Source organism: Pseudorca crassidens, chromosome 8 (assembly GCF_039906515.1).
Source record: "Pseudorca crassidens isolate mPseCra1 chromosome 8, mPseCra1.hap1, whole genome shotgun sequence".
Lineage (NCBI taxonomy): Eukaryota > Metazoa > Chordata > Mammalia > Artiodactyla > Delphinidae > Pseudorca > Pseudorca crassidens.
Window position 1 is genome coordinate 79,368,779 of NC_090303.1, and position 14,954 is coordinate 79,383,732.

Here is a 14,954-nt window from a genome sequence, read left to right on the forward strand (position 1 = left end):
CAGTGAAAGAAGCCAGTCACCAAAGAGCACGTATTATTGTTATATATGATTCCTTTTAGATGAAATGTCCCAAAAAGGCAAATCCATAGACACACAAGGTCAATTAGTAGTTGCTTAAGGCTGAGGTGATTTGAGGCTGATACGTAAAAGGTAAAGAGTTTCTCTCTGAGGTGATGACTATGTTCTAAAATTGACGATGGTTGCATAACACTGTGATTATACTAAACCAGCTAATTTTTAAAACAGACACCAAACCCCTCCCTTGACTCCATATGCCTTGCTAGAAATGGTCCCAGTTTCTCTGTCTCACACAGCCTCCTCTTGAGAGGTTTTAACCTCTTAAAGAGCTGTTTATCCTCATTATTTTCACTTCACCATGAATTAGTAAATTCTGACTGAGTACCTACGAGGTGCTAAGACGTAAGATCAATAGGACAAGAGCTCTGTCCAAAAGAACAGAGGAAGGGAAACAGTACAAGATACACAGATGAGGAACCCATTAATCTAAAAATTATCAAGTGATGAGCCAGAAAATACCCCCTTAGCATTGCGTTGTCTAAAGGAAGGGGCTGTTCTCAGCAAGTGATGTTTAAGTTTCTCAGTACTAAGGATCCAGCTATAAAAAAGGTAAGGGACAGAGCAACTGCAGGCAGAGGGAAAAGCAAGTGCAATGATGAGAGAAGGCTGAGAGGAACTTCATGAGGTCCAGGGAGGCGGAACAGTAACTGACCGGAGGAACAGAGAGACAAGGTGAGGTCCCAGAGGTAATGAGAGGCTGGTCAGGGGAGACCTGTAGGGCTTTGTAAGGCAGGGTGAGAAGTTTCAGTTTGTTTCTTCTCAATCCCATAATATTTTGTGCACATCTGTCCTGTTACACGTAATTCTCTGTATACCTCCTTAGACTTTGCCCCAAAGAAAATCAAAGTTTCTCGTTCATCTCTATCTAGCCAGTGCTCAGCCAGAATCTCAGAGGTTGAGGTTTCCTGAATGAAGAATCCACATATTGACACCGTTATAAGGCAAAAATCCTAAGGCCTGTAAGAAATTCTAAATAAAGTTTAAATGGAAGAAAAAGTGTTATCGAAAGGCAATGTGCAAATGAAGGCCAGGCAATTTTCATTTAAATTCCCCTGGCCCACGTGGTTATTTCTACCAGAGACTGTGATGTTTCCCACGTTTGAATCAGTTAAAAAGAACATCTTCCAAACTTAAACTCACTCCCAGAATCTGAAACATAAAACTGCCAGCAAAGAACAGCTTTAGCATCTCCAGTTACTGCACGGTAGTCATTAACCGGTTCTCTAACTCAAGCCTACTCGCTAAAGTATCCCAAGATGTTGTCTAGTATCTACCTCAGCACCACCACAGAGCTATAATACACAGAAATGGAAAAGCTATAGATTACATTTCTAGTAACTGAAATAGGATCAAGCACTGCCTTTTAAATAACACATGATAAAAACACATGCATTCCTTACAAGTGACTTACAAACATTTAATTGCCTAATAATTAGCTTCACATTTGCATGTTGGATTTTCTGTTTGTGCTACACAGGGATTCTGCATAGCTCTAATTATAGCCTCATTATCCAGAAAGGCACACACTGATTCTAACACAGTTGAGACAAAGCTAGCCAAATAACAGTTTCAGAGTGTAAAACCATACGACTCTTCAAAGAGATAAAGCACATTTCTTCAAGAGGGAAGAAAGGCTTCCCTGGTGGCGCAGTGGTTGAGAGTCCGCCTGCCGATGCAGGGGACATGGGTTCGTGCCCCGGTCCGGGAAGATCCCACATGTCACGGAGCGGCTGGGCCTGTGAGCCATGGCCGCTGAGCCTGCGCATCCGGAGCCTGTGCTCCGCAACGGGAGAGGCCACAACAGTGAGAGGCCCGCGTACCACAAAAAAACAAAAAAAAAGAGGGAAGAAAAACACATTTTTTTCAGCTGGCTTACTGTGGCCTTGAGGCTTCGGCCTGGTCTGTCTGCAGTTTTTCTCCTCCTTCCACTTCCATTGTACAGTAAACAATTCGATTGGGAGCGACTGACTTCAAACCTTCCACTTCCATTATGACAATCTAAGGATAAGAAAAACGTTTCACTGATTCGTCAAGCTGACAACACTTAGCAATAGAGACGGCAGTATGAACTACATACGATTAGGAAGACCAACTGATAACATTATCTGGCAATATCATGGTATTTTATCTTCTTTATAATCCACCTTTATTCATGGAAGGCAAGTAACATTTTGAGAAAGTCTGGTATCTGAAGACGCATCTCCTGCCAGTTATGAGAGATTCAAGTCTCTAAATATGAGCCACAATGAAGTAAGTGAGATATAAACTCAGAGCCTGAAAAGAAATTATGGCAGGTCTGCATGAGGCAAAGCAGAATTATTAATGAAAATTCAGTGCATGTGTTAAAAGGATTCAGGTTGAATTCCACATAAGGCGACTGGTAGACACTGTCACCATCACACCAATTCATTGATATCAATACATGACGTCAGAAAATTTCTATGTTCACTTATTTTATATGACTACTAGCATTTATAAAAGAATTTTCTTCATAGCTACTGTTTACCTTATGAAAAGATGGAAAATATAACTTGGCAATGAATATCTTACTATTAACTTGACAAGGAAAACAATTTTCCCCATCCATTAAAGGTATATACCAATTTGATGTAGTCTACTGGAAAAGGGTGGAAAGACTGATATTACCTTATATATTTGCAACTCCTGGGGGAAAGGGAAACATAGTTTTCAAGTGTGCTTTTTATGTCTGTATAAAAGACTACCAATCTTAAAATACTGTAACCTAACATTCTTACTGGATGTACACATAAAATATAACTATTACTAAATATCATTTATAATAGTTTTTTAAAATCAAAACTTGCATCATTCAGTTTCCTAAATTCTCAAAATTAATAAAATATATTCAATGACCTTTTTATACATGCGCATGTATTGATCTCCTGTTGTATATGTATAAACAAGATTAACAGCATCATTCATGCCATGTAGCTACCAAAATATCCACTAAAAAGATGTGTGTCAGGGCTTCCCTGGTGGCGCAGTGGTTGAGAGTCTGCCTGCCGATGCAGGGGACGTGGGTTCATGCCCCGGTCTGGGAAGATCCCACATGCTGCGGAGCGGCTGGGCCTGTGAGCCATGGCCGCTGAGCCTGCACGTCCGGGGCCTGCGCATCCGGAGCCTGTGCTCCGCAACGGGAGAGGCCACAACAGTGAGAGGCCCGCATACCGCAAAAACAAAACAAAACAAAACAAAAAAAAAGATGTGTGTCATTTATTGATCTTTTAATACATTATGAAAATCATTACACTCTTCATAGAGTTCTGATATGAAAATTCAGGCAAAAAGCCTCAAAGGAACAAACCATCTTAAAAGAAGTTTTCTTCCTTTCAGTTCTGGTACAACAGCTTTTTTTTTGTAAATACAAATGTCTATTATTTTTGTTGCATTTTTTCATAAAAACATATGGGAAACTGATCACCAAAAAATACGGGTCAAATTCAGAACCATTTTCCTCCCCCAATCAAGGCTTTTGTCATTTTGTCACACTGAAACGCATACCAACATATGAATTAAAATGAAGACAACTGAAAACAGACTATGAGAATTGATAATAGTAACAGTTTTCACAGTCGCTCTAATACTCAAGGAAGTTTAGATGAAGTACTAAACATGAAGCAGAATTGAGTACACAAGATAAATCTAGAAATCCTGATGGCACTGTTTCCTATATGGGAATATGACTGTTTGTCCTGCATCTCTTTCTGTAGCGTGTTTAATAGCCAAAGTGCAAGAGAGAAGAAAGGAAGCATCTGCTTAACACTATTTCTGTCACCTCTACTACAAAGCTACTATAAACAGGACCTCCTAAAACATACGAGTTGTGAAACAGTTTTCTGTCCCTCAAAACAATGCTCCCGTCTGTTCCGGGAATGTTCTATCCTGCAGAATTGCCACTTTCAAAAGACGTAACTTCTGTTATGAATCCACACATATAAGTAAATAAAACACAGTTCTACAGATCTGACTTCCAAAAGGAATTTGAAACGTGCAGCTAGTCTCAATCATTAATGATAAAGGCAGCTAAGAATTCCATGGACCATCAACTAACCTAAGTTATCTTAGGCAACTGTTTCAACCAATTGCCAGTAAAACTTGATAATGAAACTACAGAAAATAAAGCTGATCTGTGTTCTGCCTTTTCTTCCCAGATCTCTGGATAACTGACGTAATCAGGATAAAACAAAGTTATCTTAGAAGCATAAAGAAGGGAGGCATGTACAAAATATGAAACCAGATAACACGCTTCTGAATAATGCACTGTCCGCCCACAGAGTTACATGGCACTCAGGCATGTGCGGGTTGTGATTAAGGCAGCTGACCAGTATGGTGAATAGGGGGACCACGCACGTACCTCCAAACACAGAGGAGGTCACAGGGTCTGCCGGCCCTAAAACACTCAGTGTGAACATCAACTATATTCATGCCACTGACACCATTCCCCTTACAACAGACTCATAACTTCATGGACGAACGTTTTCCTAACCTTACTTGAATATTAAATTGTAACAGACCGTTGTTTGGCTTAGTGTTTTGTGAGTTAGCTTGTCTCTTGCTTTATAAGTCTCTCTGAAGGCTTCATAAATGAAGAGACATAAGAGTAATCTTGTGAGGCTAACTGCTGTGTTTTGATACCATCAAAGTTCCCAATTCAATAAACAATTATTGAGTCAACTGTTTTAGGCTGTTGGCACTGTTTTAGGCTCCTGGGATACCTCAATAAACAAAAAAGAAAAAAAAAAAAGACTTTAACTTCCTAAAGCTTACATTCTAGTAAAGAAAGCCAGATAATGAATAATAAATATAATAAATAACTGATTTATATGTTAGGTGGTGTGGTGCAAGAAGGGAGGAGTGGGTAGAAATTTTAAAGAAATGATAAAATTTTTAGCAGTGTTTCAAATCTGCACTTATTCCTTTGACTCAGACTTCAGTTCCTAGAAAAACTCCTTCTCCACTGGACCAGCTCTAAGCCTGACGGATGAAATGTGAAACCCTTAAAATGGATTAACTGCTTGCCCTTCAGAGTTTTGTTAGGCTGAAATCTGGTGTCTGATGAGCGAGGCCTGGATAATGGGCGAGAGATAATTATTCAATTTAGCTAGGCTGAGGTCAGAGGCCTTGGGGCTGGAGGAGGTACCTGGTCCATTCCCTCAGGTGTCCCATAGACAAGCACTGTGTAGTCTGCCCTGAAAGAGACTTCATTTTGTTGTGAGACACAACTCCTCTTTAAAATACTGTAGGCAACATGGAACAGATCTGTACTATGCCATGATAGGAAAATATCTGCCTTATATAGACCTAGTAACAAGAGGATGTCAAAACGATTGTAAAAATATGGAAGCTTCTCAGACCATGGCAAAATGAAGTTTTAACTCATTTCATCTTCCTAACACCCTTTTATTGCTAACTGAACAACCCTGTTTAACATACTGGCAATGAAGCACAGAATAACAATTCATAGTTTCACAAAAAAACTAACTCATGGGGCTTCCCTGGTGGCGCAGTGGTTGAGAGTCCGCCTGCCGATGCAGGGGATGCGGGTTCGTGCCCCGGTCCAGGAAGATCCCACATGCCGCGGAGCAGCTGGGCCCGTGAGCCATGGCCGCTGAGCCTGCGCGTCCGGAGCCTGTGCTCCGCAACGAGAGACCCCACAACAGTAAGAGGCCCGCGTACGGCAAAAAAAAAAAAAAAAAAAAAAAGAAAGAAACTAACTCATGAGCATAATTTTGTTTTCAAAAGGGAAAGACAATTCATAAAAGCTAATTACTTAACAATGGTGTAAGATTTTTAAACAATAGAGAAAAGAGAAAGTGTTTTGAACTGTTTTCAGTTTTGCATGCTTATAGAGATAATGGTAGGTTCAAACATTACACAAATCATTTGCTTTCCAAATTATTTTTTATTATTAATGAATTTAAATGCCAAACTCTTGTTAGAAAAAGTTAGACTGTAATTAAAGAATTGACTTTGTTTTGTATAAAACCTTAAGAAAAAAAGAGTTGGCAGTTTTCATTTTAGTTGGCAGGAAACCTGACGCAGGAATGATTGGGAAATTCTACACCTGAGATACTATGTAGTTTCAAATTAAACATCCTGAGGTTATGAGGTTAAAGAGATTGAGAAGAAATCCAGGAACAAAGCCACTTGGCAAAGTTATTAGCTAATCCCTGAACTGGGTATGGAGTCAGAAGAAAATCTCCTATTTCTACCCTGACACTGAATTGAATCTATTAATCTACAAAGAAAATGTTAGCCTGGAAGGGAAGAAAGACAGGCAGTTGTCTTATCCTCAAGCTTGAATTTCTCTTAGAGTTGAATAAGTGGAGGAAAGAACAGAAGCAGACATTTGCTTTTTCTGCCATAAACGAAGTAAGTCAAGTGTAAGAGGGATCAACAAAAAAATCTAAAGCTGTACCTCCTAAGACTCCACATCTTTTGCTTTGTCAACGAGCAAACTCAAACAGCAGTACCGGGACCTAGCAGAGAGAGTGCATAACAATGCAAGAAAGGAGTTACAAGCTTGAATTTTTGAGAGGCTAAGAATTTAAGCTGGATAGTGCAAGCGTATGTGCGGGTGTTGGGTATAAACCCACACACATATCCCTGGATCAGCCCATATACAGAGTTGAGCAGTGAGGAAATGCCATCATGAAAAATATCCACAGCGAGCAGTGGTAGGGGTCAGGGATCAATGTCTTTGGTTTCCAGTGATCTGTATAAAAGGGATGAAACTCTGAAGTCTTGGGGAACACAATTTTAAATGCACAACATTTATTCTCGTTTCTTTTTAATGATATTTACTGTACCTGTAATGAAACGGCAAATCCTAGAAAGGAAGAAGTCTTTACTTCTCATCATCTATAGTACCAATACTGTACACTACAGCTGGTTTATGCGATTTGATTCTAGAAAGATGATCTCGTAGTTAAAGCAGATTAACAACAAGAATAACCAAAAGCTTGAAAGGAGTTTCCAAATTACAGAGAATTCAGTTATGCGTTTAAATCCTATTTCCACTCAAGCGTGTTTCAGTGCTTACTCTACCAATAAACTTCCACCAGCCTAGGTGGCGCCAAGAACACTTGCCTCAAAACTTGTATTATTTTATTATTTAACCCTAACACCACTGTTACGTTTAAAGGACAATTTGCGTTAATTTGCATTCACACTCTGATTGTCTAGCAAATGAAGAATAATTTAACTTCTTCAAAATATATTACATTGCTTTAAATTTGAAACGTTACCACCAAGGTCAGCGGAAATGACCCTGTAGCCTCATTTACAGTGCCGGAAGCAAACGTGGGATAAAGCCACTTACCTCTAAGGTGAATGACAGCACCACGTCGGACTTTGACAGCTGAATCTCATTCTCATCTCCTATGTCCAAAAAGGCAGAATTCTGCGAACGTTTTAATTTTTGTAATTTAAATTCTGGACCACCTTTCGAAACTGGAAGACTCTCCAAATTGGCCATTAGCAAATTCACTGAAGACCGCAACTCTTCGATATACATATTCTCCATCTCTTTTGCTATAAATCTGGGGAATTTTCTTTCCTTGAAAATAATTTTTAAAATAATAATGTTACACAAGTCATATTTCAATTTTATCGTAAAAGATTATATGATGGCTATATACTCGACTGTCTTAGAAATTGTGATGCTCAATGATACTTTAGTCTCTAGGCTTTAAAAGACTCAGGCTCTGGCAATTTTGATTATATTTAACTGTACCTTATCTACCTTATGGAGGATCATTATCATAAAAAATGAATCACATGATATACATTTTCAGCTTAACTTTATTTTTGATATGGTATTTATTTAAGGGAAAAACCAACTCTAAAAAACATACATGTAAAAAGTTTTAGTGTATAGATGAATCTTAATTAGCCACTGATATCTTTGAAATACTTGGAACAGCTGGTCTATAAGAAGAATGTTCAGTATATACTGCTGTTAGCAAACGAACATTTTAACAGTATCTCTCTTTCATACCACTGATGTGTTAGGCATTCAAATTGAAAAACCTTTACTATGAAATAGAAATATGGCCATACTTCTAAAATTAGTTAACTTTCATGTCATACAAATGTATCAAGATCCCTTATTGCCATAAATTCAGTTTTTTAGTAAAGGTTTAGAAAAAATTAAGTTTAAAGCCTAATGTAAATTTATGATAAAAGCTGTACATGAAAAAGTAGTAATATCAAATTAGGAGATTCAATTTTCTTCCCAAATTACATGAGTGTTGCCATTCAGTCCTCAGACCTCTGCAATCAGACTTCTGTTTCTTTCACTCAGTTAAAAGGACATTCCAAGTATTGATACTTAGATAGATATTAACAGCTATTGCCAAATTGCCCTTGGAGAAGGTTATACCCATTTACATTCCCACAAATAGCAAGTGAGGTTTCCTCATACTCTTGGCTCTTTCTTTAACCTCTGACAGTCTGGCACTTAGGTCTTCTCTCTGAAAGGTAGAGGGTATACAGCTTTATGATGGGAAATGCGATGTAATGTAATGACAGCGGTATAAAACTGGCTGGGGGATGACAGCCTCAAGCTGCCATCATTCAAATGAATGACTGCCTAATGTTCCAGAAAAATCAATGCCTTTACTACTGTCTCCTTTGGCATCATTCAAACTGTTACCTAAGAAATCCCCATCTCCAGGGTGAATGGAATACATCCACAATGCATTCATCAACCTGCCCCTGGTCTGACTCACTTGCACCAGTTTGTTCATGGGCTGGAAAGGAGCATCTGGCACCACCTCATGAATCAGTCCCAGAGTCCTGGACCACCTGTTTTTCTTTTCCCCCAATATAACCTTGACATATTTCTTTTAAAATAATTTACATATAATCAATGTTAAAATTGCGTATTTATATCACAGAGAGATTAAATATCTACATCCATAATAAACTTTCCCAAGGAAGATTCTTAAGTATCCTTTTAATATTCCTCTATAGCTTGAAGCAACATTCCCACACAGTAAGTTTGCATCCTCAGGAAAAACACATAACTACTCAGTTATATAATAACTTGGATTCCTTTGGGGATGCAGGGAATAATGTTTTGGATAGTTTTTCAATACATGCAAAAGAGGAAAAAGATAAAATAAAGCATAAAAACATTTTTACATTTGTGGACTAATTTTAAAAGCTGTCATAAAAAGCATCCAAAACTCAGATATAAGGCAAAAAGGTGAGGGAACAGGTCCTTCCAACGTCATATGTGAGCAAAGGCCATCCAAGGACCATGTGGGGGAAATGTACCTAGTTCAATTTACTGTTTACATTGATTAAAGATCCTGTTTACAAGTGAAGTCACACGTTACTTTGTAGAATTTTGTGTGGTAAAGATATAAATAATGTGTGTCTGGCGACTAAGATAATCCAATGGTTATAGTTTAAATCCCTGTTGGAAATTAACCACTGGTTTTTTTTTAACCACTTTTATATCTAATACTTGAATCTTATTTTAACTTTGCCTAAAAACACCTACTTTTCAAATGCCCTTCAGACTAGTTTTAACATCTAACTAGTATGCTCATTAATTATACACTGAGTACAATCATTATTGTTTGTTCATTTTATATTCATGTAACAGTCACAGTTTTGCCTTTCAGAAACATTTTAGCAAAGCAAAAGGCAAATATATCACATGTTTGAAAGTTTGGATGTACCAGTTATTTTCTCCAAATTTTTAAGGTGTTTTTTAATGGAAAACTTAGCATTAGCACATGAAAAAAAAATCTATTCTTACTTAGCTTTCATTAAAAACACTTCAGTCATTATCATTTTTCAAAGAACAGACTGGCAGGAATCACCCAAATTGACTGTTTCATCAGCATTTTCAAACTTTTCAGGAAATAGACTATACTAGATTTTCTTTTTCTCTCTGGGGAAAAAACCCCAACAACTCTCTTTTAAAGCTCTGAGGTTTGTCGATAATATTTCATAAATTTTATTTAGCCTGCTTATGTTGCCTCTTTCTTGGAAACAAAACCAACTGTACAACTAATGTACATATTAAATTTGATCTTTTAAATTAGAACAGCATCAGAAATAGGGTTATTCTGTAGTTTACCTGTGAGTTGTTCCTATAAACCACAGTTTCAACGTTCTAATTTAGTCCTCTGTACAGCTTAGCCCATTAGCAGCCCTAACGCACTATATACATTAAAAAAAAATTTGCTCCATAAAATTTCCATTATTCAACTTTAGTCACTGTAAGAGTTCTTAACTTTCCAGTAGATGAAGCATGGACCAGAGTGGTAGGATGAACGCGGTGACAACTGTCAGATCGTGGAAATACGTTGAAGATAGATAGAAATGGATTTCCTGATAAATTTGGCATGAGGAAAAAAGGAGGCAAAGATGATTCCAAGTTTCTGACCCTGATGTACTAGAAAGACAGTACTGCCAAGAACTGGCCTACCCTGACCACTTGGCTGGAAATTTTCAACACTCTCCTTCCCTCCCACATTCCCGATTCCACCTTCTCTGCTTTATTTTCTAAGTAGCAAATGTTCACCTTCCATAATTCAGTTACAGTAATTACTGTAAGTCTCTCCCAAATAAAATGTAAGCTCCCTGAGGGCATGGCAGGAATATTTTTGTCTGGTTTTATCCTAAGAGAACTACATTTGTCTGGATATATCTCAAGTGCCTAAAATAGTGCCTGGTTATCTTAATAGGTGTTCAAGAAATATTTATTCATTGAATTTATGAATAGCAAAATTCAGGCTCCAAAAGGTTAAATAAGTTGCCTATATCGAGGAAACAGCAATCATGGATCTGGCCCACAGGTCTTTCTGGCCCAGTCCAGCCATATTTTTTTCTCCTACTACTTCCTAATTATGCCTTGGCTAAAATATTAAAGTCAATATTTACATCCCTTGAAACAGACTTCTGCCCTGTGGCTTCAGTGTTATTATACTGTGTTGTAAAGCATGACAGGTGCTACTAATAGTTGACTGCAAACTATAAACTATGAATAAACCACACTTCTGGATTTATGAGACTGAAGAGGTATCAGGGCCTAAGAGAGCAAACCTAAGCTCTGGAGTCCAAAGACCAGCGTTTGAGGTCTTTTGATTTGTTAAGTAATCTTCCCTAAACCTCAGTCTCCTTGTCTATAAAATAAATTCATTATATCATCTGCCCTTGTGGATTCACAGGATTATTGTAGAGATCTAAGACAACAAGGTCAGTAAGTTATAATTAGCCTTATATTTTATGAAGGTGGCTTAAATTTGGTGAAACTGAAGTAGAAGGCAATTAAACATGCTCTATCTGCTATGTCAATATATTTACCAAAAGGCATTATATTTTGGGGTGTTTTTTGCTGTTGTTGTTGTTCCAATCCCATCAGTTTCAATTCCTTCCTTCTCCACGCTTTTTCTTTTTTTTTCCACACACACACACACACACACACACACACACTGTATTTTATTTTTACTGACACCAAGCATTGTAAATGGATGACCACAACAAAAGCAACAATGATTGTAATTACCAAGCATGAAACACACTCATACTATGTCATAATATTGACATTCAGTCCAGGAATCCTCCACTGTAACAGCTCCTTTACTTTAAGTGAAAATTGATTTGTATATTTTTTGCCTCTGAGTCCTTGTGGGATTTTTTTTTTTTAATTCGAACAGAAAGTCACAAAAATTATAATCATCCTCATCAGTTCACTCAGTCCCATGTAATTTTTTTTATCTTGATCTTTTGTTAGCACTTTTATGAATTCATCAGTTTTCCATTAGAGTTCTGAAAATGCTTATTCATTCAGTTCAGCAGTATAGTCAGTTCCCAGACACCTGTCTCCACGCTTTTTCTACTTTATCAGCACTTCTGATGAAATCATCAAGGTCCCCGCAAAGAGAAGCTGCTGTATGTGCATCACTGACCCTGCTCCTCTCACTCAGTCCAGAGGTTACACACACACCACACATCCTCTTCCACAGACATGAGCTCGGGGACACACCCAAGGCTTTCCATCCTGTTCTGTAACCCTCTAGAAATTCATCTAAACTATCACATATTCAGCCAGACCCCTGAAGAAGTTCAACTTATGACAGTGTGTTCAGCTCAGGTACAATCTAAATACAAGTAGGCAACTGAAAAATGCTGATCACAGGTCCAGAGTCCTGCCCACACTGTCGGGCACATCTCTCTGGATTCTCTCTTAGCCTCAGGGCTTCAAGAAGAGCAGTGCCCTTCCAGACACAGACAGCTTCCAACTCAGGTTAGGATTCTGGGGAATGCATTTCTCTCCCTAAAGCTTCCAAAAGCCTCAAGCTAATACTTGATTCCTAGCCTATGAATTCCACATCTGAATCTCTAGAATGATGTAGTACCTCTCCAGAGGGTGGTAACAAGGTGTGTTGTCTTTTCACTCTCTGCCCTTGGCTTGGTTCTCACAACTTACGGTCATCTCTGTTACCCAATTTCTCTCAATTTTCTATGTATTTCTATTTATCTCTATTTCTCAACAACTTGGCTACTTTTAAATTTAATACACATTTAGATAAACACAGTACTAGTCTTAAAACTTACATATTCATAAATACATTTTTCTTTGAAAAACACAAAACTTCAATAGTCACATGCAGTATGGGATATATCTCCTTAAAGTGCTGGAAAAGTTCACTATCTTGATTTGGGAGGTAGTTAATACAGGGCATATACACATTCATCAAGCTGTAAACTTAAAATCTGTGCACTTTGCTATATACATGTTATGCCTAAAGTTTTTAAAAAGAAGAAAAATCCCCAACAGAGAGGATTCTTCAGAGAGACAGGACAGAGACAGACACAGAGGGAGGGAGGGAGAGTCTATCAAATACTCACATTTTTCATTTAGCAAAAGGAAAAAAATCTTATTCTCAGATCAACAGCATTATAACCTCAAGTCTATTTTAAGAGACTAAAATTTTATTTTTACCACTGAAGTAAATTAATGCATCAATTTACTAGAGAATGATTTAGACAAAGAGTCCTCAGAATTAAAAAGAAACTCGGCTTTTGTTTGAAATCTATTTCTGTTCACACAATGATTGTATAAATAAAAGTAAACAAAATATCGTATTCAATATGCCCTATGAGACTCTGTACTAGAAACTTCAAATTATATTTTTCATCCATTCAAATATTAGTTGACACCACTGTGTGCCAAGCACTGTGCTAGATACTTTGGAATATATTGTATGATTCTGCAGGCAGGATGGTTTTCTCTCATGCACTAAGCATGATTATATTATGCTTAGTGCAGTATTAAAATTCTTCTAAGTCTGGCAGTTTGAGAAATTCAGGCATTGCTTTAAGAATAATCTATAAAAGTTACCACTGAATTTAAACATCTTATATAAGGATGGATATGTAAAATAGATTAACGTGTTCCATTTCAGATAATATACATTCAGGTACCTGGGCTTAAGAGGTATGCATGGAGATGAGAAAATAAAATTATTCTGGCTTTATCTACACAAAACTCTTTCAGCTCACAGAAATCTAAGTACAGAAAGAAATGTGGTACAGTATATCAAAGTTAACAATTTACCTTTGCCATTTTCTCTGCCAACTGCAAACGACCATCAAGTTCCCTTCTGATCTGGGCTGCTTGTTCATCTGCATTATCCAACTTAAAAATAAAACAGAAATCACACATACATGATTACTTAATGGCAGTGACCTACAGATTAAAGCAAAGACAAAATGACTCTGAAAAAACTTTATAAATTCTCTCAACTACCTACTGAGAACACAGAAAGTTGTTTAATTAGATTGACACTCTAATTAAATTTCTTGGGCACTTTTCATTGTGGTTTGCTCACAAAAAAGGTAATAAATCTCTAAGGTTAATAGCTCAGCTTACCAAAAAATCTAATTATAATAATTCTTTGCCCAACCTGTCCACAACAGAGCTAAACCAAGAAGTCCCTGTTTCCTTGAGGATGCATTAAGCTGTCATTAAGTTTATTCAGGCCATCATTCTGCCTTCATTAAGGTCAGTCCTAAATAGTTCAAAATAGATAAATCTCTTCTTTTGCTGTTTCAAATTCCCAGAATGCATTTCTGGATAGTGAGATACTGAGTAATGTTTCACTTTTTTCCTTGATCTTTCAAAAAATATTTCCTTCATTTTTATAATAAGTTTTTATTTGTGCTAAACTATCAAGGCACTATTTGATTGATTGCTATAACTTTCTACCATTTAGGTCTTCATATGCTCCTCATTCTAGTACCAACAGGCTCATACTGCCAAGAAATCCCTTCACAGACCGGCACCACGTTAGAATTCCATTCTCTTGTTCTAAATTTGATTGAAAGCTTAGCATGCTATCCTCATTTTTATAGATATTTCCATCTACATGGAATATTACTTTAACTTCTCCACTGACATAATCCTTAACTTTTTCTATAACCTCTTTTAACTTCTCCTCATGATTCCTTCTATCTCCCTGTATTAGTTCATTAAGACCTCTTAAATCGAGGCAGTCCTATGGGCCATGCACAGTGTGGGCTGCACTGGGTGGGTTACAGATGTGAACAAGGCCAATGTTTCTCTTTAATTCCTTCCCCTCTCCCACTTCCCTCATTAAGAAGCCTAGACCACACAATACAACCATACTTTAGTAAAAGTCCATCTAAAAATTGGATTAGTACTGAGTACAACATTAAACACCCAGGAGAATAAGATTAACTTGTCCCTTTGCTGAAGAACTACAAATTTACCATGTTACATTAAAAAAAAATAGCCTTAATAAGAAAAATTCTGAAAAAGATGAGTAGGGGCAAAGCAGGTCAGTAGGATGGTGGTGTCGGAATGTATA

At 37.4% G+C, this 14,954-nt stretch overlaps 1 protein-coding gene across 23 annotated transcripts in view; it reads right to left on the reverse strand.

The window, feature by feature from the left end:
• CADPS2 (calcium dependent secretion activator 2) overlaps positions 1-14,954 on the reverse strand; it is a 483,200-nt gene that overhangs the window by 298,888 nt on the left and 169,358 nt on the right. For all 23 annotated transcript variants that reach the window (XM_067746860.1, XM_067746861.1, XM_067746863.1 and 20 more), the window contains exons 4-6: positions 13,682-13,762; positions 7,421-7,657; positions 1,955-2,076 (exon numbers count right to left, since the gene is read on the reverse strand). In XM_067746860.1, coding sequence (XP_067602961.1) covers positions 1,955-2,076; positions 7,421-7,657; positions 13,682-13,762 — 440 coding nt within the window. The remainder of the gene's footprint in view (positions 1-1,954; positions 2,077-7,420; positions 7,658-13,681; positions 13,763-14,954) is intronic.